The sequence below is a fragment of the Pagrus major genome, chromosome 23 (assembly GCF_040436345.1).
Source record: "Pagrus major chromosome 23, Pma_NU_1.0".
NCBI lineage: Eukaryota > Metazoa > Chordata > Actinopteri > Spariformes > Sparidae > Pagrus > Pagrus major.
In genome coordinates, this window is record NC_133237.1 from 14,625,071 (window position 1) to 14,650,252 (window position 25,182).

The following is a 25,182-nucleotide window of genomic DNA, read 5'->3' on the forward strand; positions in this document are numbered from 1 at the left end:
ACTGACAACACTGTAAAATGTTGAACCATCTTTAATTATCAAGAGTAATGATGCATTGTATGATGCATTATGTGCAGAAAAGCCAACATAAAAATGCTGAAAAAACAGAGGAAATAAAAAGAAATTATAAATCAAAGAGCTGGAAAACACCCCAATAAGGTAAAGATTGTTCAGTTCAGTTCAATAATACACAAAGAGGAATTTAATTATCATTTGGCTGCATTTGGTCGTAGCTTTGAGCTCGAGTGGGAGTGATCAGGTACAAGTTATCACAATCAGTTTGTAAGAAAAATCCCTTTTAATGATAAAAGCATCCAAGAAAAAAAATTCAGCTGAAATCAAAAACAATTCAGATGGAAAACAAAATAAAAATTCTACTGCACTGGATCATGAAAACTACCTGGAATACCAAAAATTACAGCATACAGGTATGTGCTGTGGAGAGGACACCACTCGAGGACAACTGCATTTTTATATTGCACTCTTGCCAAAATATTTGGTCATTAGCAACCATCATATAAGCCGAGCAGCCCTAAATTTAGTCAATTTCCTTTGGCCCATTTCTTTGGTCCTTTACACAAGTATGTTGAAGTGTTTGGCACGTGTTGAAAAGTCAGCTGAAACTGACAAACTGGAAAATGATTATGAGAATGCCAGAATGTGATTGTGTTTCATGATAAATAAATCATCAGCTATCTCCACACGACTGTGTTGCTGAATAATAAAAATACTGGTCATCAGGACTGACCTTGTGCTAAAACCAGATTTCTGTCTCCAAAAACATTCATGGCATTGAACCTGTAGCATCGATAGCAAAAAGGAAGCAGGAGACTCACTGAGTTCAGCTGCTGTCCCATGAGCCTCGAGTCTAGCAAGGCTCTGCAGTCCAATCTTAAAATACCCAGCAGTATACAGAACAAAGGATGTTTGATATGAAGTCTAATAGCTGGACAGGAGTTGTGTGGTTTATAGCACCACTGCAAGATGAGGTTTCTGGTTTGAGTCTCAGGGAAACAGAAGAAAAGGTAGCCGAGTCTGGCATCGTGTGCGTGGAGCGTTCGTTGGAGCAAAACTGATGAGTTACCTGTCTGATATTTGAACAATCTGTTCGAAGGAGGATTTCGGATGATCCCTCACAGAATAGTGCTCTCTGTCTGGATCTGAGGGTCTAGGGGTGGGGTTGAGGAGGTGGTGGCGGCGGCAGCAGTGGGCTCTTGTCCAGCAGAGCTTTCCCCTTGTTGGACCTCAACCACCTCGGGGATGAGGGCTCGTCCAATCCCCTTTAGGACCAGGCCTCCATCTGTGCAGGACAGTTAAGAGTCAGAGTCATCTGAGTCATCGGTGTTGGACTTGAGCTCAAGCAAAACCAGGGGCACACACACCAGCTTTACACACTCAGTAAGACACCAAGGATTGATCTTTCTGTCAAATTAGTCAATATACCACATTTTTAGAGGTGTAGTGGTTGTTGAAGAGTATCCTTGGTGTGTTAATATTTTAATGCAACACATTTCGCCATGTTCAACAAGTGCACGTACAGAATAACAGCACACGGTCAGTTTAAAGTCGGTTTAGTGTGTTTGAATGCATGTTAGTTATCACAAAAAACAGGAGGGATGGCGTTGGGAATTAAAGCATGTTAGTTTTGTTGCACAGCAGGGTTCAAGGCACATTTGTATACATGAATATATGTATACAGGATGTGCACAGCCGACGATCGCACACAAAAAAGGAGCAAATGCCACGGACACACACACATGCAGTGCACACAGAAGCAAGGCATCAGCCAATCAGATCCTTACCGTTACCTGCCTTGCAAAGCTCATCTTACAGGCAGGCCAGCAGCTCAGACATCTGCAATATTTACACATTTTCTGTCATGCATTAGATCACCACAGTTACATTTAGTGTGTGAGGCACTATGACACCAAAAGCCAGGAAACTACACAGAGTAACGCCCTGAGAGGAGGCTGAAATCACTCGATACTGAACACAGTATCAGCAGGCGAGCAGCAAGTGATTTCAGTCGTGGCCAACATCTACAGAAAGAGATCACGTTCAACAATGTTAAACTGCACTAAAGAATACAAGAGTTGCTCACCACATCAACAGGAAACCCCTTTTTTTCTCTGACTTACTGCAATCTTGGAATAACTTTACTCAAGTATAATTTTAAGGTACTCACATTTCAGTATTTCCATTTTATGCTACTCTATACTTCTACTCCACTAAGATTCAGAGGCAAATATTGTTCTTTATACACTTCACTCAATTTATTTGCTAACTTAAGCTGCAGATTCAGATTATTAATAGAAAATATGATCAACAAATAAATTCTAATGTATCATTATAGGTAAAGATAAAGATTATTGATCCCTGTGGAGAAATTCACACGTTAGAGCAGTATGTAGAGTAAAATAAAGTGAAGAAGATCATTATGCATCAATAATTCTAATATAATAATATGTTGTATAGGATTCTGAAATGGGCCAAACACACTGAATGTGTCTAAGGTTCGCGTTTTAAATGGCCGCATCAAAAGCATCATGAGGCGCGCCAAACTGCCTTGACGCCCCGTACTCCGACCTTGTTTCCGTATTGAAGCATCAAATGAGGATCCAGCGACCATAGCTGCTTTTTTGCAGCTGCAGTACCCGTTTGGAGAGAGATAGAAGGAAAGAAATCATAAGGAGAGATATATATCAGAGCTGAGGTGCTGCACACCACTGCGCGCTGTGAGGACACACTGTTCTGAAATCTCTCATCAGTAATGACCAGATTGACCTGTTGTGAATACTTGACCTAGTTCTGTCATTCTGAGGCAAATATTGTATTTTTTTTCTGCGCTATCTGTATTTGTAAAACTGAATTTTGTGATCACAGGAAGCAGTTTACCTGTTATGATCTTGGAGGCGGAGCTGCAGATGCCATTACCATCGTCATTCGCAGCAGGTTGCGGGGGCGGCGGCATGCTGGGTCTGGGCCGCGGTCTGGGAGCCGGTCTGGAGGGGCGAGGGAGAGACCCGTAGTGGTGGGAAGACAGCGTGCTGGAGTGCGATCCATCATGAGGCGGAGTGTCGGGAGGGGTGGGACTGCTGGGAGGGGAGTGCTCCGACTCCCCCTGTGCTTGGTGGGCTTGTGGAGGCTGTGGGGGCGGGTGGCTCGGGGCGTGGATGAGGCTGTCTTTGCTGGGGTTGCGTCGTGGCGTGATGGGCGGGTGGGTGTTCCCAGGCTGGGAAGCGAAGGGGCTGGCCTGTTTGGGCGGGGCTGGGGCCTGCTTCTTGGTGCCTTCAGAGGTAAACATAATTATCACATGATATTAACGCTACTAAATGATGGGAATTAGAGCTGCAACGATTAATTGATTAGTTGTCAACCACTAAATTATTATTATTATTATTTTTTTTTTTTAAAAAAAGGTGCAATATGTAAGAATCGGCCACGAAAATGTATTCTGCAAACATATCACCAGGGTAACCGCTAACTGCTGCTACCTGTAGCTGCCTTTAGCTAATTAGCTTAGTTAGCCATGCAGCTGGCTGTCCGGACCTGGCAACTTGGAGTAGCATTATGACAAAGGACAGGCCAGGGCTAGCTGGTTAGCATGCTAACAGTAGATATCTCTGCTACACAATACATTGACGTCTTTGACAAAACATCAAAACTCTTATTTCTTCACATTTTTAAAATAATTTTAGTTAATTTTTGAATGTTTTAAACAAAAACTCTTACATATTGCACCTTTAATCAAGAAAATAATTGACAGATGAATCAACGGTGAAATCAATCATTGGTTGCAGCCCTAATGGGAATACGAATGTACGTTCTCTCACCTCTGCGAACCATGTGTGGACTGGGCCCCCTGGATCCACCCTGTGAGTGGGGGGTTCCTACTGTAAGGTGGAGCGAACCATTCCTCTGGGGAGGGGGTGTGGACATGAGCTCACGGGCTGGGCTGTGGAAATACAACGAATCTAGATGTTACTCCACCGACATGTTGTCTATGCTTTACATTTAACAAGGAAGTGCTGCATCGGTGCAAGAATTCATGCATAATGTATAAAAACAAATATATTTCCAGTCAAACGAGGGTTATCACATTAAGAATAACTTTATAACAAAACAATGAATTTTAAAAAGAGGATGCAAAAATCAGAAGTCTGTTCAGTCATGTGTTACATGCAAAATCAGACATTGCCACAAAGTAGTCACTCAGACAGACACGCTGACAGGCAGGCAGGAAGGAAGGGGGTATATTTATAAAAATGGACTGAGTTTGGTCAATCATCACAACAAGCAGGATAAAAGTCGTCTGTAAACAAAGCATCACATGATTTTTGTTGCATTACATTCTTATTTTGTTAAAAATGAAGGCAAATTAAAAGCTGTGGACGTAAAGACATTGTTATTCTTGTAATTTTCTGTTTCATGACATCTGATTGGGGAACTCAAAGACGAATCAAACACATAAAGGTTGACTCCGGGTGATTGGCTGCGAGCAGGCGGTGGAGTATTGTTGCTACCTCAGCTCGCTCCTCCTTACCTGCTCTCCTCTGCGCTGAGCTGGGTTACAACCTGAGGTTTCACTGTCGCTACCTGGACCCCACCACCCAGACCACCTCCAACACCACCACCACCACTCAGGAGAGGCTGCTCAGCCTCTGTAGCCGGGGACGGAACCTGGGGCTGGGGCTCAGGCTGGGCGGGAACCCCGGCTTCCAGAGGGGGCAGTGGGGGTTGGAAGGTGGGTGAGGTTGGGTGCTTTCTATTTACAGCGCTGGCTCTACGTGGAGCGGGCTCCGGCTGTTTGTTAACAGTGCTAGGGAAGGGGGGGAGAGGGGAGAGAGTTCAGGAGGGCAAACCATACGCCATCAGACAGAATGAAAGGGCAGGAGACCGAGAGAGACAAGAGACAGACAGAGAGAGATGGTGCGAGAGACAGAGAGAGACTCCACTTCCTGAGTTCAAAGAAACCAGCTCAGAAACAAGAACCCAAAGAGGACATAAAACCACATGACAGTGACCTTTAAAATAGAACAACTTTGAGCTGCGACGTCTCTGCAGGGACAGAGGAGACAGATGCCAACACCATACAAACAAAATGCAACAGAGGAAGCCCACACAGAACATAAAACCAGCAACCTACAGTGTGACCTAAGCTTTAATTGGAAACAAAGGAGATAACACAAGAGTACACAAGAGTAACACACGAGAATTGCAGCTATAGACAAAATGGTATCCAGTTGACACTGAAAACATTAAAAAAGGCTGAAAGAGAACTGCTTTTTCATTATGCTCAGTATGAACCTTGAGGAAAACAACACTGATTAGCTTGTGCTAAAATAAGCTAAACATAACAGAAATGGGGTGCAAAAATCATACATGACATCATTCCCTTCTTTGGCTTGTCAGTAAATTAAATTCATGGGAGCTACGTTGAACTACGGCACAGCTTTGAAGTCTGGACTGGGCAGATCTTCAGTGGGTGTTTCAGTGACTGTGATGGACTCGTTGGCCACTACATAGAGGGCCGACACGGCCGGGCCCCGTGACTCCTGCCTGCTCAGTGTCTTGGGACGAGACGGGAGGGTGAGGGGCAGGCTGAGGCTGAGGTTGGGGCGAGACAGGTACCTGTCTTTACGGGGGGTGTGACTGTCCCCGTCCTGCCCCACCAGGCTGCCGGGGCGTTTCCTATCCAGGCTGGGTTCAGGATCTGGGGTGGGCGGGTGGGAGGGCAAGGCAAACATGCCCGAAACATTGAAGTCCACATCTGGAGGGAAGACGGTTAGAGGCAAACAGAGAAGAGATGGTTAAAGTTATGATGGTAAAAATGATTTTCTAATGAGTGTGGGATGATCAGTAGATTTATTGTTAGTCGTTTGTTAGCCATGCTAACTGATATACACACACACCTCAGACTGAATAGTATTACAGTAGTAGTAGTAGTTGTAGTAGTAGAGGTATTAATCCTCTGACTTGTCATCTAGCGCCATCATCGGGTCAAAATATGAATTTGTACAAAACTTTTGTTGGTTTGTTATTGCTAATTCTCAAATGTTAGAATGCTAACAGAAAAACTTCAGTGGTGATCATGGTTACCATTATACCACCTGCTAAAAATCAGCATGAACCTCCAAAACTTGAAGCTTTTTTTAAAAAAAACAAACTTTGCAAATAAAACAAACAGATGTTTTACCTTCAGGGAAGAACCAATCAGCGTGCTGGATAATGGGCTCAATGATGGCGACCACATGGACAGATGTAGCTGCTGCCATCTCTGCCAGCGTCCTGTACACGACCACACACAGACAGAATGATTTATCAACCTCAGCTTCACTTTGTGCTCAGAAAGTTAACATCAATGAGGAAACAGATCAGAGTTATTACCCCTCAGTTTTAGCCCAGAGCAGGTTGGGCCCCAGGACGATGGCGATGTTGCTGGGAGTCATCTTATTGACCTCGCTGTCCTGAGCCAGTTTGGCCAGAAACTTCACCAGATACCTGCAACAGAGTCCACTTGCTTTAAAAACCTCAAAACTCTGGCAGCCATTTTTCATTACATGGTTTTTTAGCTAACTGATATGCTAAGCTAATGGTTCCCAAGCTTAGCCTTTGGATTGGCAGCAGGGCCAATGACATAAAATGACATAAAAGCATTAATCAGAGAGAACAGAACAGCACTCAGTAGAGCGCATACCTCCACCAAGGCCCAACAGTCCCCTTTAATTCTATCAAGCCTAGTCCAATATAAAACTCAATGTCAACCCCGTATTTATCTAAATTTTAAACCACCCATAACTTCTTAACCATAATCTAAGCTCACCAGCTCTTGAATCTGCATCACATCATACTCACTCATAAATACAAGCCACCTAAATACACCTTTCAGCAATTATTCTACCATTTATTATGCCATACAAATGGTAGCTTTATAGTTCATTTTACTTGTGTTACTATTTATTTCACTTGTAATAATCAATGAATTGTTTAAGAAACCACTAATTAAGCAACTGCTTGCAGCTGATGTTTATAAACCTTTACAGTTGCTTCATCTGTATCTTTTCATTTTCTTGTTTTATTTTTGATCTCTTTTAAATGCATTTTTAACATTTTCTTAGCATCTTATTTTAATGCATTGCTTTGTCTCTGTAAAGCACTTTGAGTTGCCTTGCATCTGAACGGTGCTATAAATAAACCCTCCTCGCGTTGCCTCGCCTCAGACTTCTTGTGAGGTTATGACCGCATGCAGGTTGAGAAGCAACATTCTAAGTAGAAGTGAGCGCACAAGAGAGACGTCTAATTAGGCGCCTTGCGACTGACACCGAACTAGTAAGACAGGTTTCTATTGTACGACTCGTTAAACTCTGCTGTGTCAAAAGCAGAACAGAAATTAACTCTATACATTCAGCTCAGTGCTGATATGCTTTCAGAAACAACAACACAGTGTACTGCATCATCATCATCGCTCAAGCTGAAGATGCTCTTACCTGAGGTTTGCCTTGTGACTCTTTGGCAAACCGTCACATGTCACCCACAACGCCTGAAGCCTCTTGTCGGGGTCGGACACACTGAAACCACACACACACACAAAATATATCACCTTCATGCATAAGTACTAAAATATCTAAAGCAACCAGAGAGCACACACGGCTTCAGGTGCGTGTTTCCTGCTTATTAGCACAGAGCGAGTGTGTGTTACAGGACATTAAAAGAGTCACGTCTGTCTCTGTGTGTGTGTCTTCTCACTTGGAGGCCTGTAACCACTCGTCGTACATGCCAAAAGTCATTAGAGGTTCAGGAAGTTCCCTGAGGTAGGACTTCAGGGCTCCTGTGTGTGAAGAGACAAGCTATGAGAAAATGATCTGGACCAGATGGTTTTACTCTTTGTGGATTTGTAGAAGAGGTCGTACCGGCGACGGCGTGGGGATCAGAGTAGAACTCCTCGAGCTGCGAGGTGGAGCAGTCCAGCGCTGCTTTTAACTTCTTCAGCTTTGAAGCTCCGGCAGCTATTCTGAAGAGACCCTGCGAGGAAAAAAAGAGGAAAATGACTGGACAGCACTTTGTTTTGATAGGTACAGGTGACTGGTTTCAATCCTGAAATTAGAGAAGTGAGTACAGGTTGGTATAAGAAAAGGAGAAGTTTATAATGAGTCCGCTGAATGACCGAGAAAGTCGAGGGAGATGTGGCTCTTTCGGGATGAGTATCCGACAGAAATACAGCAGGACTTTTGTTTCCGTTAATAAAAATATCTTAAATAGTCCTTCTTGGGGAGTCTAGAGATATAGTTAAATTTGTGTAATAGTGAGCGCGCTAATGGATAACAGATGCCTGCACACACACACATAACGCAGCCTCAAGGCTAACTGACCACAAGTTGGCTGCAGATGTTTCCAGACTGTACGAGCAGTCCACATGACCCACATCTCCTGCCAGCTCTGACAGAGCAGAGCAGAGCAGAGCGGCTAAGTTTTACGGGGACAAATTTATGTCAAAAAAACATTTCTGGTTAATTAAACGTTCAACTTTGCCCTACTTAACCAAACGTTCTCCTTTCTCTTCTGACATGACTCGTTCCATACCTCCTCTTTCATGCCGGTCTCCAGCAGCATCATGACGCAGGCCTCGATGGGCAGAGCGATCTCGCGGTTACTCCTCTTCAGGTGCTCCTCCAGAGCCGTGCCGAACGCCGGCTTCTCCATCCAGGAGTCTAGAAGAGAAGAGTATCTTCAGTGACGACATTTCTGTTCTGTGTCCATCTATAGTTCTTGGATAGTTGACGGTGAATAAGCAAGGGTTTATCTTCCCCTTAGTCAACTTCTTAGACTACGTGGAGGCTACATGGTTTTAGTTTAAGTTGGACTTGGATAAACCGATTATTTCGAACAAAAATGAACCACTCTGTGTAATCTCTCCTTTGCCGTCACACCTTTCTGTAGTCTCTATCATGCACACGCACACATGTAAAAAGCAGATTAGAAACCAAACTCTGTGGCCAAGAAACCGGCTTTCTCCAGAAGAAATCTAGCCAGAGCAATCCAGTTTGTTTAATCTCCAACACCAATTACAGAATTTCTTGTTAAAATATCAGGTTACTGCAGAAAGCTGATTGTAACCTGGTTGCTTAAGTGCATGACAACCTGGGATAGAAACTGATGTGATGACGTGATTTAAATCATGTTGTTTTCTTGGAAAATTTAACTGATTTTGCTCCGCTTCATCACCATCACCTGCAGCACCAATTTCAAAAACATGTGTGTCTTTCTACTGCTGAGACAGCCCAGTTTTATGCATGGGCCATCGTTCCCGCAGTGAAGTACTTCTTTTAGAGTTTGAGGCCAAAATATGCAATTTCCATTCCAACTGCAGCGGCGATAAAGATACAAAACTGACTTATTCAATTGTTTGTGCTTGATTTTGATAAAAAAAAAAAAAAAAATGCTGTGCTTCCACTGAGCCGGCCATGTTTTGACTGATTTTACTTGCACTTCTGACCCAACAAGCCACGACAAGTCTGCATTTCTCAGCAGCGACTGTGGCTGCCATCTCCACAGCTACATTGGGTTTAAATGAGGAACTAAAAGCAGACATGCAAAGGTTGACTTTTGTGTATTGTTGGCAGATTCACTGAATGTCTGTCTTATCTTGTGCTGTTCACCTTGCTGTATTTGGATAGTCGGTATAGCTGCCTCCAGAGCTGCCAGAGACCTCCTGTGGTAGTCTGCCTGGGCCTCTAATAACTGATACAAAAACATAAACACAGGTCATTGTATATACTCAAGCAGGCATCACCAAACAATACGGTTATAGTGGAATGGACCATATTTGCATCACATTTCCATTTTCTTTCAGGGTCATTAATGCTAAACTGAGGAGCACCCACCGTGACGTAATAGCGTGCATAGTCTCCCTCTTTGGAAGCAAAGTTGTACATGTCTGCAGAGAGCTGGTCCTGTGGAGGGAAAATATATATATTCCATACATGGCAAAACAATATAGCAACCTTAAACCTTCTGCTTTACTTTACACAGAAACTTTTCATTAAGAGCAGATGAACTCCAGATGACAAAGCGATGACCTTTAATGACATGCTCCTAATAATGTGCGTAGCATGTTTGTACCTGATCCGCTCCCGTTACAGGGCCTCCTTTGTTCAGGCGGTTCATAAGATGTGATCCTAACCTGATGAAGAGGCCCTGGCTGGAATGTAGAAATCCAAAATAATATGTACCTTGCATATTTCTACTTTGTTGAGAGCCTCGTCCATCTCGTCTTTGAGGGAGTCGGCCTTAGCTGCCATGGCCTGGTTGTTGGACTTGGCTGCCTGGTAATACCTGCACACGGAAGAATTATTGAGACTTATGCATGTCTACAGTAAGCATGAGTGTATTTGATTAAAGAAAAATCGTTTTCTTAATATGCAAGCTCTTTTTCATATCCATTGATGACAGAACTGACTGCTCTTTTACAACAATTCATTTGGGTAACATTAGCTCAATTATTAGCGCAAGACAAATACCTGACTAGATACATATTGTTGCTGCTGTTCAAGTGATGGAGAGAACAACTTTTTCTCATAATTTATGGGCTGTTAAATTCCTGCAAATATATGAATTGATGTATACATATTTATTATACAATATATACACTCCAGTCAGTCAGCAGACATACAGTTGCTACTGCTGTAGCAGCGTTATTTTGGATCACACTACCTTGCTCGGCATGACCTGTCCTACTCTGCCTCTGATTGGCTACATCCTGCCCTTTAAGCAATGCACATGTACAACTCTCACCAAAGCTTAAACAGAGGCGAGATGTCTCACTCTTTAGCTAAAACAGAGCGTTCAAAATGAACGTGAAAAGGGATGCTGCAGAGAAAAATAATGTGGTTTTTGAAAATGTAAGTATTACTGCTAGGACCCCAAATAAAACCTGAAAAGTAGCATAATATGAATCCCCCACACAGGCAAGAAGATCGACAGAGAGCAGGAGAAAGTGTGAAAAAAGGGAAGTAGGCTTGTCATGTTGCAAGCACTGTACAGGTTTACAAAATCACAACAGTTCATGTGTGTCCACCACCCATTACTTTAATCTCAGAGAATATAAACATTTTTTCTCCTAAATGTGTGAGTCTTTCTAGTAAATTTACCACTTTAATCTCAGATATTATGAGTTTTGTTTTGTTTTTTTTGGAATATTACCCACCTCTCCAGCTCCATAATTATTTTTTTTCCAACAACAGACTCAATATGCCATTGCGAGGTTAACATTTAAAACTAACGTGGCTAAATAAATTCAAACTGTAAGCCGGTGTACCTTGTCTTGGCCGAGTCGTAGTCCAGAACCAACTTGGCAAGTTGTTTTCTCTGTTTCAGAATGTTTGGAATCTCTATCTGTGAAAGAAACAGTGAAGCTCATGATTAAATACATGTTTACATTCAACTCTGAGGATAAAACAACAATGACAACATTTTGTCAATATATGACACAAAAAGATGCAAAATTCCAGGTTGAATTTGACATCATGACACTTTAAAACACACACACAGACACACAGATACACAGTTTGTTTGGATCCTCTGCAGGCTCACTGAACGTTTTGGTGAAGTCATTTGCTTAAAGCTACAAATATGCAAATGTACAGCTTAAATAGAGACACATGCAGGTGTGAAGTGATCACTACAGTGTAAATAGAGCTGCTGCTGTGTTTTTTGTTGTTGTTTTTTGTTTGTTTTTTTACCTCTGCCAGCTGGTTGAGAGGATCCATGATGTCTCTCTCAATCTGGACTTCATGCTGCATCAGTTCGGTCGCCAGCCTGCTCTCTGCCTCCCCACACACGTCCATCATCTTGCTGCTCACACAAGGAAACAGGGATGTATACAAAAATGACTGTTATCACTTCCTTTAGTATTTTTTGCTAATTAGGATCAATGCAGGCACTCATAAATGCTTCTCAAACTTGTCTTGCCCGCAACAAAAATCTTGTATTTAAAGTTTCACAACTCACCCAATCAGACTCTCGTCTCCCAGCTGACCGCCACCCTCCTGCATGGCCTGGGACAGCGTTGTCAAGGGCAACTTTTTCTGCAGCAAGTCAAGTTAAAAGTGTGAAGGCAGGCATGTAAAAGACACATAAAAAGTAAGACAAAGCAACATATAACATGATTCCTTGTCAGTTTTGTCAGTTTTATTGTGCACGTCTGTGGCTGAGGTGGGTCTCTGTCTGTGCAGTGATAGTGGAAGCTGGCAGCAGGCCAGTGCTGAATATTTCTCTCCTGAGTCTCTCACATATCAGCATGTTACATAAGAGGAGACGCTATGAGTCCATAGCACAAGATAGCAGGTCCTTGCTAACAGTGACAACATCGTCTCTGTGATCCACCCTTGTTAAATGTCTGTATGAGCTTAAGGGGCTGCAGGTTTTTTCACAGAGATCCTGACTTTGCAGCATGTCGAGATTAAAAAGATAAAATCATGACTCAGCTGAGTGCTTCTTACATGTCTCTTCTCCGTGTCTGTGCCCAGCTGACCCTGCAGACAGGTCACCAGCCTCTTGTGCGTGTTGTGCAACACCAGGCGCACCAGCTCCATCCGCCTCTCGATCTGCACATAAGACACAAAGTGTTAGAAACACAGACACAGATGAACCAAATCAGAACTACTGTGAGCAGAGTTCACACATTTCCTGTCGAATAGAAGCAACAGAGGTGAAAGCAACAGATCAAAACATAGAGGCTGCACCAGCGTACATCCATCTCTAAACTTTCCATCCCGCTCTTGTTACAGAAAGATGATGGAGGATGTCGGTGCTGTTTGTGTAGCTCTGTTCTGTTACAACAGGCAGCGCTGACAGACAGATGGAAAGACTCACGGCTGATAAGCAACACGGGCAGATGGATTGTGGTCTTTACCGAGAACAGGGAAAGCTTTCTTTGTCCCAACATATGAAGACTGCACGCAGAGATATGATGAAGGACAACAGATGAAACATCACAACTGCAGACCTGAGGTGGCCGGATCTACTGGTTATACTTCATGAGCAGTTATTTCACATTTCTCAGGTCATGACATACGTTTATTCAGAATGATTTTCTCTGTAGTTTTGGGTGAACCTTAATTACGTGCTGGTGCACCTAAATGAAAAAGTGAGAAAACATAGACAATCCCAAAAAATACTCAAGTTGAAAAGAGAAAAATCGCAGAATAAAGGGAGAGACACCCAAAACAACACTTTAATTAAGTGATTTATTTCCAAAACACAAACTAAATTGCAAAAAGACGTGGGCGACAGTAAAGTCAGCGCTGTAAGTGAGTGGATGTTTGGGAAATATGGTGTGCAAAACGCATGGAGAGAATCTCCCTGAGAGGACGAGAGAAGAGCAAGCATCCAGCTCTGTGATCTCAGATTGTCCTTGAACGCACCACCAATGAGAGCGTTTATAGCTTGTGCTCACAAAATTCACGACCATGTGACAAACGACAACTGATGCTGGTGGCTGAACAGGAGGTTTAAAGGTCTGATAACTAGTAAGCAGGGTCTTTAAAGGCAGTGAAGCAAATTAAAAGGTGCAATATGTAAGAACTGGCCACCTGTCAAAGTCATACTTCAAACAAATACCAGAGTAACTGCTAACTGCTGCTAATTGTAGCTGCTGTTAAGTAGTTAGCTCAGCTAGCCAGGCAGCTAGCGGTCCAGATTGGGAGCTCAACCAGGGCGTTTTGGAGGCTACGGCTAGCTGCTCTTGTTTTTTTTTTATTTTTGAATGCTTTCAACTAAAATTTCTACATTTTCTCCCTTTAAACTTGCAGTTCAATATCTTTTACTAGGAATATTGTCTTCAGTAATTCATACAACAGTGAGGTTTTGTATGAGGTGAAACATTTACAACAAACCAAACAAACTGTCTGTGATTTAAGTATCAACTTCCTCTTCCTGTTTCGGTGTAAACATCCCGCTGCGTCACGATTCGCCCCTCATTTGCTGTCTGATCCCCATCTCGCTCTCAGTCGTCTTCCTTTACTTTCATCCTCACTCATTCGCTGTCTCCCTCTCTTTTCCTCCTCCCTCTCCCTTCGCTCTCTCCTCCTCTCTTTCCTGCAGCTGTATGCTCCATGCCAGACCACAGCTGGACTTGGCTTCCTCGCCTGGATCCAATTGATTCGCTCGCCATTCAGCTGATCCCCGGCTCTGATTAATGCATGGCAGTCTAGCTCTATCTGGTGACTCCTCGATTGGATCCAGACCTCCAAGAAATCGTCGCCAAGGATGAAAAAACGGGGGGACGAGTGACTGCAGTGACGGGATAAGGATTATCTCTGCTGATGGAAAAGTGTTTTCCATGAGTGTTAATCAAAAGTGCAAAATATCATGTCTCTGATCCTGAATTACAGTCTGTTTTGCTTAAAGTTTTGCTCTTCTTCTCTATGTAGCTTATCTGCTTCTTTTGACCTACACTGTAGATGCTGTCATGACATATTGGCAAAGTTTCAGTAATTAAAAATACTCTTTAACCTCAATTTAATAAACTCAATAACTCATTAAAAAAGAATGTCAAAAGATCTTAACCTTCAATTAGCCAGTCCCATATCTCATGCAGCAGACATCACTGTGCTCACAAGAAGAGATCTGGCCTGGGGGGGGGGGGAACTCAATTATGGAAACAGACTCTCTCTCATACACAGAAAACACCCTGACAAACTGAAGTCATAGAGTTTGAAAAGAGGGGGTAAAAAAACACAGGAAAACTCCCTGATCATAGTAACAGACAAGCACACACTTCACTCTACGATCCCTTCCGCCTGCCTCTCCAGTTATGGAGCTGTCCAAAGGTTTACAAGCCACTCACTGCCATCTTTTTTTTTTTTTTCCAGACGGCAGTGAAAACAGAGCGAGCTGACGACCTCTGACCTGCCACAGCAGAAAATGTGGAACGTTGAGTGAGTCACAGAGGAACAGGGCGGGTGGACGCAGTTTTGTTTTCTGGCTCGGAGCTGCTCTGGCTCACTGGCTGACCTTGTTGGCAGGATGGTCGACTAATTGTCTGGCTAGCTGATGACAGAGCAGAAACATGATTCAAATGCAACAATAGTCATGTTTGCTTCAGGAAATAGTTTGACATTTTGGGGGAAAAAACTTCTCCTCTGTGTAGTCTAGAGTTAGATGAGAAGATCGCTAACAATCTCATGTCTGTGTGTAAAATATGAAGCTACAGCCAGCAGCTAATTAGCTTAGCATGACTACCCAAAACAGGGGGAAACAGCCAGCCTTCTTTCTCCACTGATTTCTGGGTAATTGCGAATGAGAAGCTTGTGTGTAATCATTTCCACAATAATTGAGGTTTATAAAACAGAATCATGCGTACACAACGTACGCTTTATAAATCTGACTTAAAGAATGCATATTTCTGTCTTTGTGCGTGCATCTGGTCCACGCACAAAGTTACTGTGGCCATAGTCCAGCACATTCAACCCCTATAAAACCGCAACATTAACAAGGTCACACACCTGCCTATGATACAGTCTCAGGTAATAAGTATGGTCCAATGTCCCCAACAGTAACAGCTCATTGTGTATTATTACTGTAGCTGCACCCGGGGGTGGAAGTAACTAATCACAGCTACTCAAATAGCTGAGTTACTCATAATTGAGTACAATTCAAATCAATATCTGAACCATCCATCTGCTCTCCGATCACAAACAGGCCCATGAAAACCGTGACATACGGACAACACTGGTGCTTGAGCACAGATTTCCAGTCCTCCCTCCACCACTGGTTGTATTCAAATACCGAGATGTGGGACCAATTCTAGCCTGACTCTCTCTGCTCCGTATGAGGCCAGGCCGGTCTGAGAGCCTCCTCCACTTTCCCACTGAGGCAGGACGTGTCCAAACAAGATGAGCGCCTCAGCCAATGCAAAGGACTAATGGAAAAATGGAAAAAGAAAAGACTACTACAACACCATGGAAATCATAGTGTCAAATTTCAGGTTGGACGGTTCAGAGAGCGGGGACGTGTGGGGAGGGGGGAAAGGAAAAACTATTCTTTCTCTGCTCATGTTTGGAAAGAAGGGGAAAACCTTTCCAGCTAGTCTGATTAAATCAAAATGTTAAAAACTGATTCACTGGTTTGTGAGTCAGTGAACTGTGAGTTGCACATTTTATAGAGGTGACTGTAATCAGGTTGCATATCTGGAAACTGGCTGTGAGCAGCCTCCTGCCTCCTGATTGACTGCTAAACCACAGATTCTGACATTTCGGAGCTCAAGTTGTTGTTAAGCTGAAAGACGTGAAGCAACTTCCACCATGCCGACCGCCTGACAATCACATTCCTCGCTGAGAGCTGGCGCTAAAGGAATGTCTAACGCAGCACAAAAGCTCCTGTCGTTCAGGACGAGGACCAAAGACGAGAGAAAGCGTTCTCTGGAAGGGCTGGGTCAGTTTGTGCTGTATTATTATCACGATCAGCGAAGCGAAACACAAGCCTCCGATGATTGTCTTGATTAAAGCAAAACAACTGCCTCATGTATTTCTGCTTCTTCAACAAGAAATAATCCTTTTCACCGGCACCGACTGTTTGTGTTGTTCGTTACTGTGTGCGCACACCACATGAAGTCCATAGTTCACTGCTGCATGTCATAAAACTGCAGAGGGTTTAGCCTTCACCTTTACTTTTCCTTTCACAAAAGTCTCTTTCTTCTGGTCTTTTTAAGTCTTCTTCTTCACACTCTTCTCCTAGCAGTGATCTCACAGTTTCACTAGCCAGAGTGTGAGTGCTCCCATCCCCCAAACACACACACACACATACACACACACACACACACACACACACACAAACACTCGATGCACATCCAGTATGATTTCAAGATAACAGAACATTGCCAGCGTTCGCCTCGAGTGGAAAACCATGAGGCCCTTTTTCCCTGCCATACCCATGAGCCGGCTAGGCATTACTGAATGAAAGACTCCCCCAGTAATAATGTTTCAATGCCAGCAGTTGCAGAGAGACTTGGCATCAACAAGCTGCTAAGGCATGATAGCTTTAACAGAGCCTTTGAGCACAACTTGTAAGTCCTTTGATAACTTCCGTATTTTACTCTTCCAGAAAACGACTTCTGAAGGAGCAGCGTTTATGGGTGACAGACGCTGAATCACAGTTACAATCAACTGTAAAAAAAAAACTGTGATAGTGAGTCTGCTGCAGGTGAGGAGCGAGACGTGGCTACAACCAAAGGCCCCTGCGCCACGTGTGATTAAGGGGGCAGGATGTAGACATTACACTGGTGGAAATGTTTTATTCTATTTTAATTGAGTCTGTCCTTTCTTTTTCTATGATTTCCTGGTTTGGCACTCTTAAGTCTGAAAAACAAGAGCAAATTGCCACAAATGTCGTGGCTGTGCTCTGAGGATTAACAGTTCACACACTTCTTTGTATTTGTGTAATATTATTTCTATAAATATTTGTTCAAATTTCAAATAGACATAAAAAAAAGTGCTTCTTTTTTCAAATAATCTTTTCTTTCTTGATTGAAAATCTGGCCTACCTTACGTCCAAAATTGTTTAACTTGCCTGTCACAAAGGTATTCAGACTGCCTACTTTGTTCAATTTAACAGTCTGAAACCCAAATACGTCCGATTTACCATCACACACATGGCAAAGAAAGGCCTCACAGCATCATATTGAAACTGAAAAATGACTAAGACGATGAATCAATTATGAAACTAGCTGCCGATTAATATTCTCTAACTAAATGTCGACAGTTAATGGTCACACCAGCTCCACTTAACATACCTGGGGGCTACTTCATGAGGTTCATGAGTCACTCAATAATGCAAGTGTGAAATATTGTGTTATGGTGCATCTTTACACTCCAGGTGTTGGATGACCATTAACCACTGTCAACACTGTGATACCAGTTTACAGTTACACTCCACTAAAATCTGATGTATATGTGTAGTGATCAATGTCATATTCACCTGTAGGAGGTCATCACTCAGCACCTCAGTTTTCTCAGCCCTGTTGAAGAAAAACACAAACATGAAGGCAAAGATCAGATACTGACAACAAACAGAGAAATACTGTATAATGTAATATGAGGGTATGAGGTGACACAGCGTATAAATAAATGGAATATTTTGACATGTCTCTTTTGTATTTTAGAAGAAAAATGCAGCAATCAGACGTACTGTGATGCACTCTGTTGTATTTCAGCTAAACAAGACCAAACTCGCTGTGAAAACACAGCAAACGAGACCATTAGACTATCCAGCCCGACCTGTCTGCAGTCGGTGCCTGCAGCAAAGTTACACAGAGCAGAATCTGCTTCAATGCACGTTATGCTGCTGTCACATGATAGGCCTGTTAACAATGTGAAATGTATCAGGAAGAATACAGGAACTACTGGGTACCATCTGTACACACATACTCCACATTCATGCACAAATGCTCCACTCGTTCCTTGTGGCCGTTTTCCACGATGGACCTGTCGGATTCCTCCACTCTCCCCGAACAAACATTTCCTGCGGTGTCATCTCCACAGTGTTTGTTGTGGCAACAGGAGCAAGGTGTGTGTATTTATGTGGAGGAGGATTGTTGACCAGAAACACACTGAACAAACTGCGAATTGTAGCAGTGTGTGCGGAAAATAGGGCAATGACATCACTCCAAAACATCTAGGAAATCACCTCCCCAACATCTGAAATAAGAGAAGGCCTCATGGCAGATTTCCACCAAGACTAATCATTGTTCTCTGTTTCTCGGGTTTAAATCTTGCTGAGCTAGTGAGACCCAGCCAGCGAGCTCATCACTTACCGACTCGATATCCGACAAATACACCAACGCGCACACGTAATACGTCTGCACACACAAATCCCTGAAGACCTTCCCTCCACCAGAGCAGGCCCACACTATAGATTCAAATCTCACAGGGATCAATTAACCCTCACCCACGCAAGAGTTATTACCTAATGCTCTTGTAAGTTACACCCTTTACCTCACAAATGCCTGAAATAACCCTCAGTGTTAATCGAAAACACCTCGGGCTGCACTCTGCTGCCTCCAGTTCGAACCATGATTAGATATTTAAAAGATGACGAAGCTGCAAATCAGTGATAAGCCGAGATGTTCTTCGTTATGCAATCAATGATTTGCAACTATTTAATTTATGTAAGTTTTAAAGGGCCGAATGGCAGCAATGTACAGGTTTAAGTTTCTCAAATGTGAATGCTGTCTGGTTTTCTGGGTCTTTTGGGTTTTGTACTATCGGTTCGACAAAATAAGACATTTTTAAGACATCACCTTGAGTTTGGGGCATTTTATGCTTTACTCTGACATACTATGGACCAAATTATCAAACGAGAAAACAATCGAAAGACTAATGAAAATATGACAAATAACCGCCTGTTGCAGCTCTAGTTGGCGTCAAATATCTCATCAGATTCATAATCTTCTTCACTTATTCTTTAATCAGAGGACAGCTATTATGCTGTTTTGCTTTTTCTTTTCCTTCAGTGTTTTATAAAGGTTCTTGTGTATGTAAAAAGGTCTTGAAAGTTAAAAAGCCCAAAGTCTACTCTGCGCCAATGGAAGCTCCTCTCTCCCACAGAAAACACTGCTCCTGAAACGCCCCATCGGTAGTCCCACCTTTAATTCTGTGACTTCTTGACATCGCACTACATCACCATGTCAGTGATTTACATAGTTTATGTCTATGATCACGCTAGAAGTGAAGTTAAATGGAAGCTAACGAAACACTTTAGAGTCGACCGGAGGACACAGTGAGCGATACTGACTCAGGCGTGTGTGAGCTGACCAATCACAGCAGACTGGGTATTCAGGAGGGGGGCCTTAAAGAGACAGGAGCTAAAAACAGAGCGTTTCAGACAGAGGGGGGAAACAGAGGTGCAGCACTGGACAGGATGAGACAACTGATGTGTTTTTTGAGCATTAAAGCATGAAAACCTATTCTAGTAGTAATCCAAAATAAGATTATGAAACAGCGTCTATCACGGGCTAACTTTTACCAACCAGATCAACAGTAGTAGAGACATCTTTCCATCAAGAAGAATCTTCACTGCTGTTCTTTGCTCTTCTTTCAGTGAAAAAATACTCTCCAGCCGCCATTGTTGTTTCCAAACAACAGGCGAAATGAGAAAGTCACAGCTTGTTACTTAAACTGGCTGAGATTTATGACATATATATTGGATGGCATGAGATATGATCTGCAGCTAGAATACCTCCACACTGATCCACATGATCACATTACACATTAGGGCTTCACTGGCTCGCCTCAGAAGGAGAAAGCTACACGCGCGATCTTTAGATTCCTATCAATATTGAATTAGCATTGATTTGAATGGAGTGCAGCTTGACTCTGGACAGCAGCTATTGTTCTAAGAATAGGCTCACAATGCTGGAGCCCAGACTCTCAGAAAACTTGGAGCAAAACAACACAGAAAGGGAGAAAGAGCAAACCAGTGACTGAGTGTGTTGTGTAAAGGGACTTTTGATCACTAAGCCTCCAAAATCAAAGTTGTTTAATAATGATTCTTTGTGAGCGTATCTCCCCACAGGTATGCAAAAGACTCATAAACACTGCAGCAAACTGTATGTAAATCATAACTGCTTCCTCCCTATTAAAAACATGCAAGTGAAACTGGCTTCCTCTTTTATAAAAAAGAAAAAACACAACCCTCTGTGACTGCGTGATGTCCGCAGCCCTTCACTGTGTCCCCGACAACAAGCGTAGAAATGCTTACTCCACAAAAACCCTCCGTGCCTGCCTGGCCCTTCCTGTGCCAAACAGAGAACCACATCATCACAAACATGAGGGAGACATATTCACAGCTTTGTGAGATAAACAGTCATCACGGTGCGACGGTGGCAATCACTTTACAGTTAATGATCATTAACATCTAAATTGGCTTTTTAGTGTTAATAATGTCAGCTTGTTTTTTTGATTAAGTCTCCATCCTGTGTCAAATAGCCTTGTTAGTTTTTAATCATATTTAGTGAACCTCATTGTGTTTATTTGTCCAGTCAAGTTTCAGCAATTTGGTGTCATCTTAGTCAAAGAAAAGCGTAACTTTCAGTTTATTAGTCCTTTAGTCAAACTAGTCTAGCCAATACCACTAAATCATTTTGTTATTATTGGAAAGACACAGGCTGAGGGATTGAGAATACATCCGTGCAGACAGTGTCCGGTCTACTGGTGTGATGGTGATAATTTAAGGAATCAGCCAGACATGATAAAATACTTGATGTAAGTTCTTCCGAGTCACGACTGAGCTCACGGTCGGTGTCGTCCTGACACGTCATGGACAACGCAAGAAAAGGAACTGCTGCACTGAAATAAAAACAGTGTATAATATTTCATTTCCTTTTCATTGTCGATACAAATAAAGAGATTTTGGTAAAGTTTTTTTTTTTTTAAAACTACATTTTAGTCTCGTCTCTTTTCATTAACAGTACCACATGTTGGTGTCTGTCCCGTGTCGTCATCCTCGCGTCTTAGTCATGGAATTAAATGTTGCTGGCAGACATTTTTACTCATAGTGGTGTTGTTTATGGAAATAAAACTAGTGTGGAAGGACGGTGTTAGGGCCTGACTGATATATCTGTGGCCTATCACAGACATATCTGTGTCAGCGTGTGCACTGATATAAAAAGATTTATTTCTCAGAGATTATAATGCAGAAATAAAGATGTTTGCAATTCTATAATTAAAAATGTGTCATATTTAAGAATTTCAGTTTATAACATTCTACAATTAACCAAAATTAATCAGCAGAATGTGAAGACATGACGTCAAAAACGTCTGTGTATTGTGTTACAGAGATATCTACCGAAGTTAGCATGCTAACCAGCTAGCCATGTGCCTGAAAACCTGGTCCAAAGCTTCTGCACAAGCATTGTAAACACCAACTCTCCCCCGGTAGTCCAGCTAGCTGCACTGCTAACTTAGCTAACTAGCTAACAGTATTCAAGCAGTTACTCCAGTGATACGCTGCCCCTCTTTGTTGGCAGTATGAATCCTACGGGTAGCTGATTCTTACATAATGCACCTTTCCCAGTGAAGTTTACTGTTTCAGTGCACTGGTGTCATCTTGGATAATAACGATTATCGTTACACTGTAAAATATCCTGCCTCTGTTACAAATCTTTGTCACAAGTGTTTGAGGACAACATCTGAAAAACAAACCAACAAACAAACAAAGTGTGTACATCCACCTATATATAGATATCTGGATTTTTCATTTCCTCATATCGGTATCAGCAGTCAGCTCTAGATGTCACCTCTCTGAACCAGTTCAAGCAAAATAATCAATCACAAAAATCAGATGTAACTTTAGGCATTTTCTTGAAATCTGTGTCACCAAACTGATGAAGAGCTACAACAATTAGTCGACAAATCGATTGGTTAATTCACGGGAAAATTATCTGTAACTGTTTTGATAGTTTGTGAGACAAAAACAAGAATGTTGGGGGCTATTTTTGCACATTTCATAAACCAAACACTTAATCGTTTAACCTAAAGCTTGAACAATTAATCGATTAGTTGTCAACTATTAAATTAACTGCCATCTATTTTGATCTGTTAAACATTTTGAGCATTTTTTAAAGGGAAAAAGTAAACATTCTCTGATTCCAGCTTCTTAAATGTGAATATTTTATGGTTTCTTTACTCCTCTATGACAGTAAACTGAATATCTTTGGGTTGTGGACACATTTGAGTTCGTCATCTTGGGCTTTGGGAAACACTAATCGAGGATTTTCAACATTGTTTTACATTTTATTCACCAAACGAAAGAAAATAATTGATGGATTAGCCCTTATCTGTTCAGATTAAACAAAAATCGGAGAAAATGATAAAACTTGACATTAACGCACTGCTTTGACCTTTAAGTGCTCACTGACTGCATCGGCTTCCCTTTAACCATGATGCTGCTATTCTCAGCCCTTCATTTATATAACATCATAACTCCCACTTTGTTTTAATCATGCTGTGCTTTAAATGGCACCAGAGGACTATCTTCAACTCTATCCAGCAGCAGTAATCCACAGTGGGTGTGTGCCTCTAAACACTACTGCCTCTCAAGTTGTCACTGTGCTCAGTGGAGTTTTACTGCTGTTGCACAACATAAGAAGGAATGTATGTGAGGAATCCAGCGGCTACAGGCTATTGGTTGGAAAGTCATTGTGAAGAAACATCATCTGCAGACACCATTAACGCAGTAATAACTGGAGACATCATCTCAGTGGGAGCTGCTGAGAGAGAACAAGGCTGGAAACCCCTGAGGGGATGGAGGAGGTACAGATATTGTGTGTGTGCGTGTGTGTGTGTGTGTGTGTGTGTGTGTGTGTGCGCTAACTAACAGACAGCATTACCACCCATCAGTAAATATGTGTTTGTGTGCAGAAGTAGCAGTAACTCCAGAATCTGATCTCATACCGTAAAGACGAAGCACAAAGGTCAAACTATTAACGTGAAAGTGGGTTCTGTGTACCCAGAGATCCTGCCTTCAGGCATAATGAGCAATATAAAGCTTAATTATTCTAATTAGAGCACAAAAATGAGTCAATTAATCAAATAGTCAACTGACGGAGAATTACTTGGCAACAGTTTTAATAATCAATTAATCATTTTAGTTACTCCATTAAGCAAAAATGTCAAATATTGGGCTGGTTCCAGCATCTAAAGTGAGAGAATGTACTACTTGTCTCACTTTAATATGATTTTTAAATGAATATATTTGGGTTTTTGACGGTTCGTCAGACAAAACAAGACATTTGACGAGATCGTCTTGTGCTCGCAGAACCTGCGATTGGCATTTTTGTTCTTTTTTTGCCTCAACGTTTCATAGAGGTAACAGTTAATCAGTTAATTAAAAAAACAACTGACAACTTAATCGTAGCCCTGAATCTAATGAAGCCACTGACTTATTGGACCACAGACACATCATAAGTCCACACATAGATGGTAGAAGGATTTTATGGGCGTAGCTTCAGGGGGGAAGAAGAGGACAGGTGCCCCTCAGAGAAGGAGCCTTACTCCTTATATTTTTAGCTGCTTTCAACCCGATTTAGATGTTTTTCTTTGTTTTATTAATCCAGATTTTACTTATTGTATTCCCTGTTTTACACCTTCTGCTGTTTATATTCATATTTGCGATTACCACCACAATAACTTGCTTTTTTGTGATTTTCTGATTCTTCATTGATGTGCTGCATGTAAAGCACTCTGTACCTCTGTTTTTAAAAGGTGCTATATACATAAAGGTATTATCATTATTGTTACTATATTCCTTTATATTTTGAATTGTCACCTGGCGCCTGAATGTTGGCATTTCCTTTACGTTAATAAAGACATTTCCACTATGAAATGGACAAATTGGTGCATAAAATCAACCAGAATGCAGGAAATGAAGAGTGTGATGTCATAAAACTTCCTTGGGGAGGACCCCAGCTTACCCCCACCCACACAAACCCCACCTCCTACGCCTGTGGACAATAATAAAGTGATTTTTCAAGAGGAAGAGCCTCAAACTTACATCTGGAAGAGTTATTTAACCATTGAAACTCTTTTTATTGTTCTAAAACTCAATGAAAACCAAGTTGCATGTGATATTAGGCAGGTTTAGTGTCTTTGTTTTTACATAACCTAACTCCTAACTTAAAACTTCAGGTATTTATAACCCAAAAAGGTAGCCCAGTCCTACAGATGACAACCCTGACAGACAGGCAGCAGCAGCAGTGTTGTCCTCCTCTCTGCCACAATATAACAACATGCCACCAACTCGCATCAGCATGTTGGTAAAATAAACACCCACCTTCCCACAGTCTGGTTGGCGAGCTGCTTCATGCGGTTAAACTGCTTCTTCATGTTGCTCTCCTTCCTCCTCTCGAGTCTCCACCAGTCAGTAAAAACTTATCGGCACCCTCACTTCGTTCATCCAAAAAAAAAAAAAAAAAAAAAGTTGCGTTACGTCGCAGCCATTGTGACAGAAACAGCTTGAACACACTACAGCTCGGCGGTGCTCCTGGTCAAAGTCATCAGTCACAAAGACAAGAGAGAGAAAACAGTCAGATGAGACAGTTTCCAACGAGCCTCCGGATCCCCATCGCCTCGAATATCACACTTCCTATTAAATGTGGCTGGTTCGAGTGCAGCCAGTGTGGTAGGAAGA

At 42.2% G+C, this 25,182-nt stretch overlaps 1 protein-coding gene across 3 annotated transcripts; it reads right to left on the minus strand.

Annotated features, from left to right (window-relative positions):
* Positions 1 to 13: 13 nt before the first annotated feature.
* arhgap17b (Rho GTPase activating protein 17b) lies at positions 14 to 25,182 on the minus strand. 3 transcript variants are annotated; one of them, XM_073494033.1, is made up of 20 exons: positions 24,826 to 25,182; positions 17,974 to 18,013; positions 12,498 to 12,602; positions 12,007 to 12,083; positions 11,739 to 11,850; positions 11,315 to 11,391; positions 10,230 to 10,332; positions 9,882 to 9,950; positions 9,657 to 9,738; positions 8,581 to 8,708; positions 7,911 to 8,022; positions 7,747 to 7,828; positions 7,488 to 7,568; positions 6,388 to 6,501; positions 6,197 to 6,288; positions 5,632 to 5,770; positions 3,834 to 3,955; positions 2,896 to 3,288; positions 1,803 to 1,854; positions 14 to 1,300 (listed from the first exon to the last, which is right to left on the minus strand). In XM_073494033.1, the coding sequence occupies exons 1-19, from the start codon at positions 24,876 to 24,878 to the stop codon at positions 1,847 to 1,849; spliced, it is 1,989 nt and encodes a 662-aa protein (XP_073350134.1). In that variant the 5' UTR covers positions 24,879 to 25,182; the 3' UTR covers positions 14 to 1,300; positions 1,803 to 1,846. The 3 variants fall into 3 exon arrangements, with proteins under 3 accessions (XP_073350134.1, XP_073350132.1, XP_073350133.1); XM_073494031.1 differs by lacking the exon at positions 1,803 to 1,854 and adding an exon at positions 4,544 to 4,819; XM_073494032.1 differs by lacking the exon at positions 1,803 to 1,854.

What these genes read in the sequence shown, in the direction of transcription:
- arhgap17b (XM_073494031.1), bottom strand. Translation starts at nt 24,878, where the DNA reads ATGAAGAAGCAGTTTAACCGCATGAAGCAGCTCGCCAACCAGACTGTG. An exon ending in TACGACTCGGCCAAGACAAG is followed by an intron (nt 10,333 to 11,314) that starts GTACACCGGCTT and finishes TTCCGTGTGCAG; the next exon opens with GTATTACCAGGCAGCCAAGT. An exon ending in TCCACACATGGTTCGCAGAG is followed by an intron (nt 3,289 to 3,833) that starts GTGAGAGAACGT and finishes TTACCTCTGAAG; the next exon opens with GCACCAAGAAGCAGGCCCCA.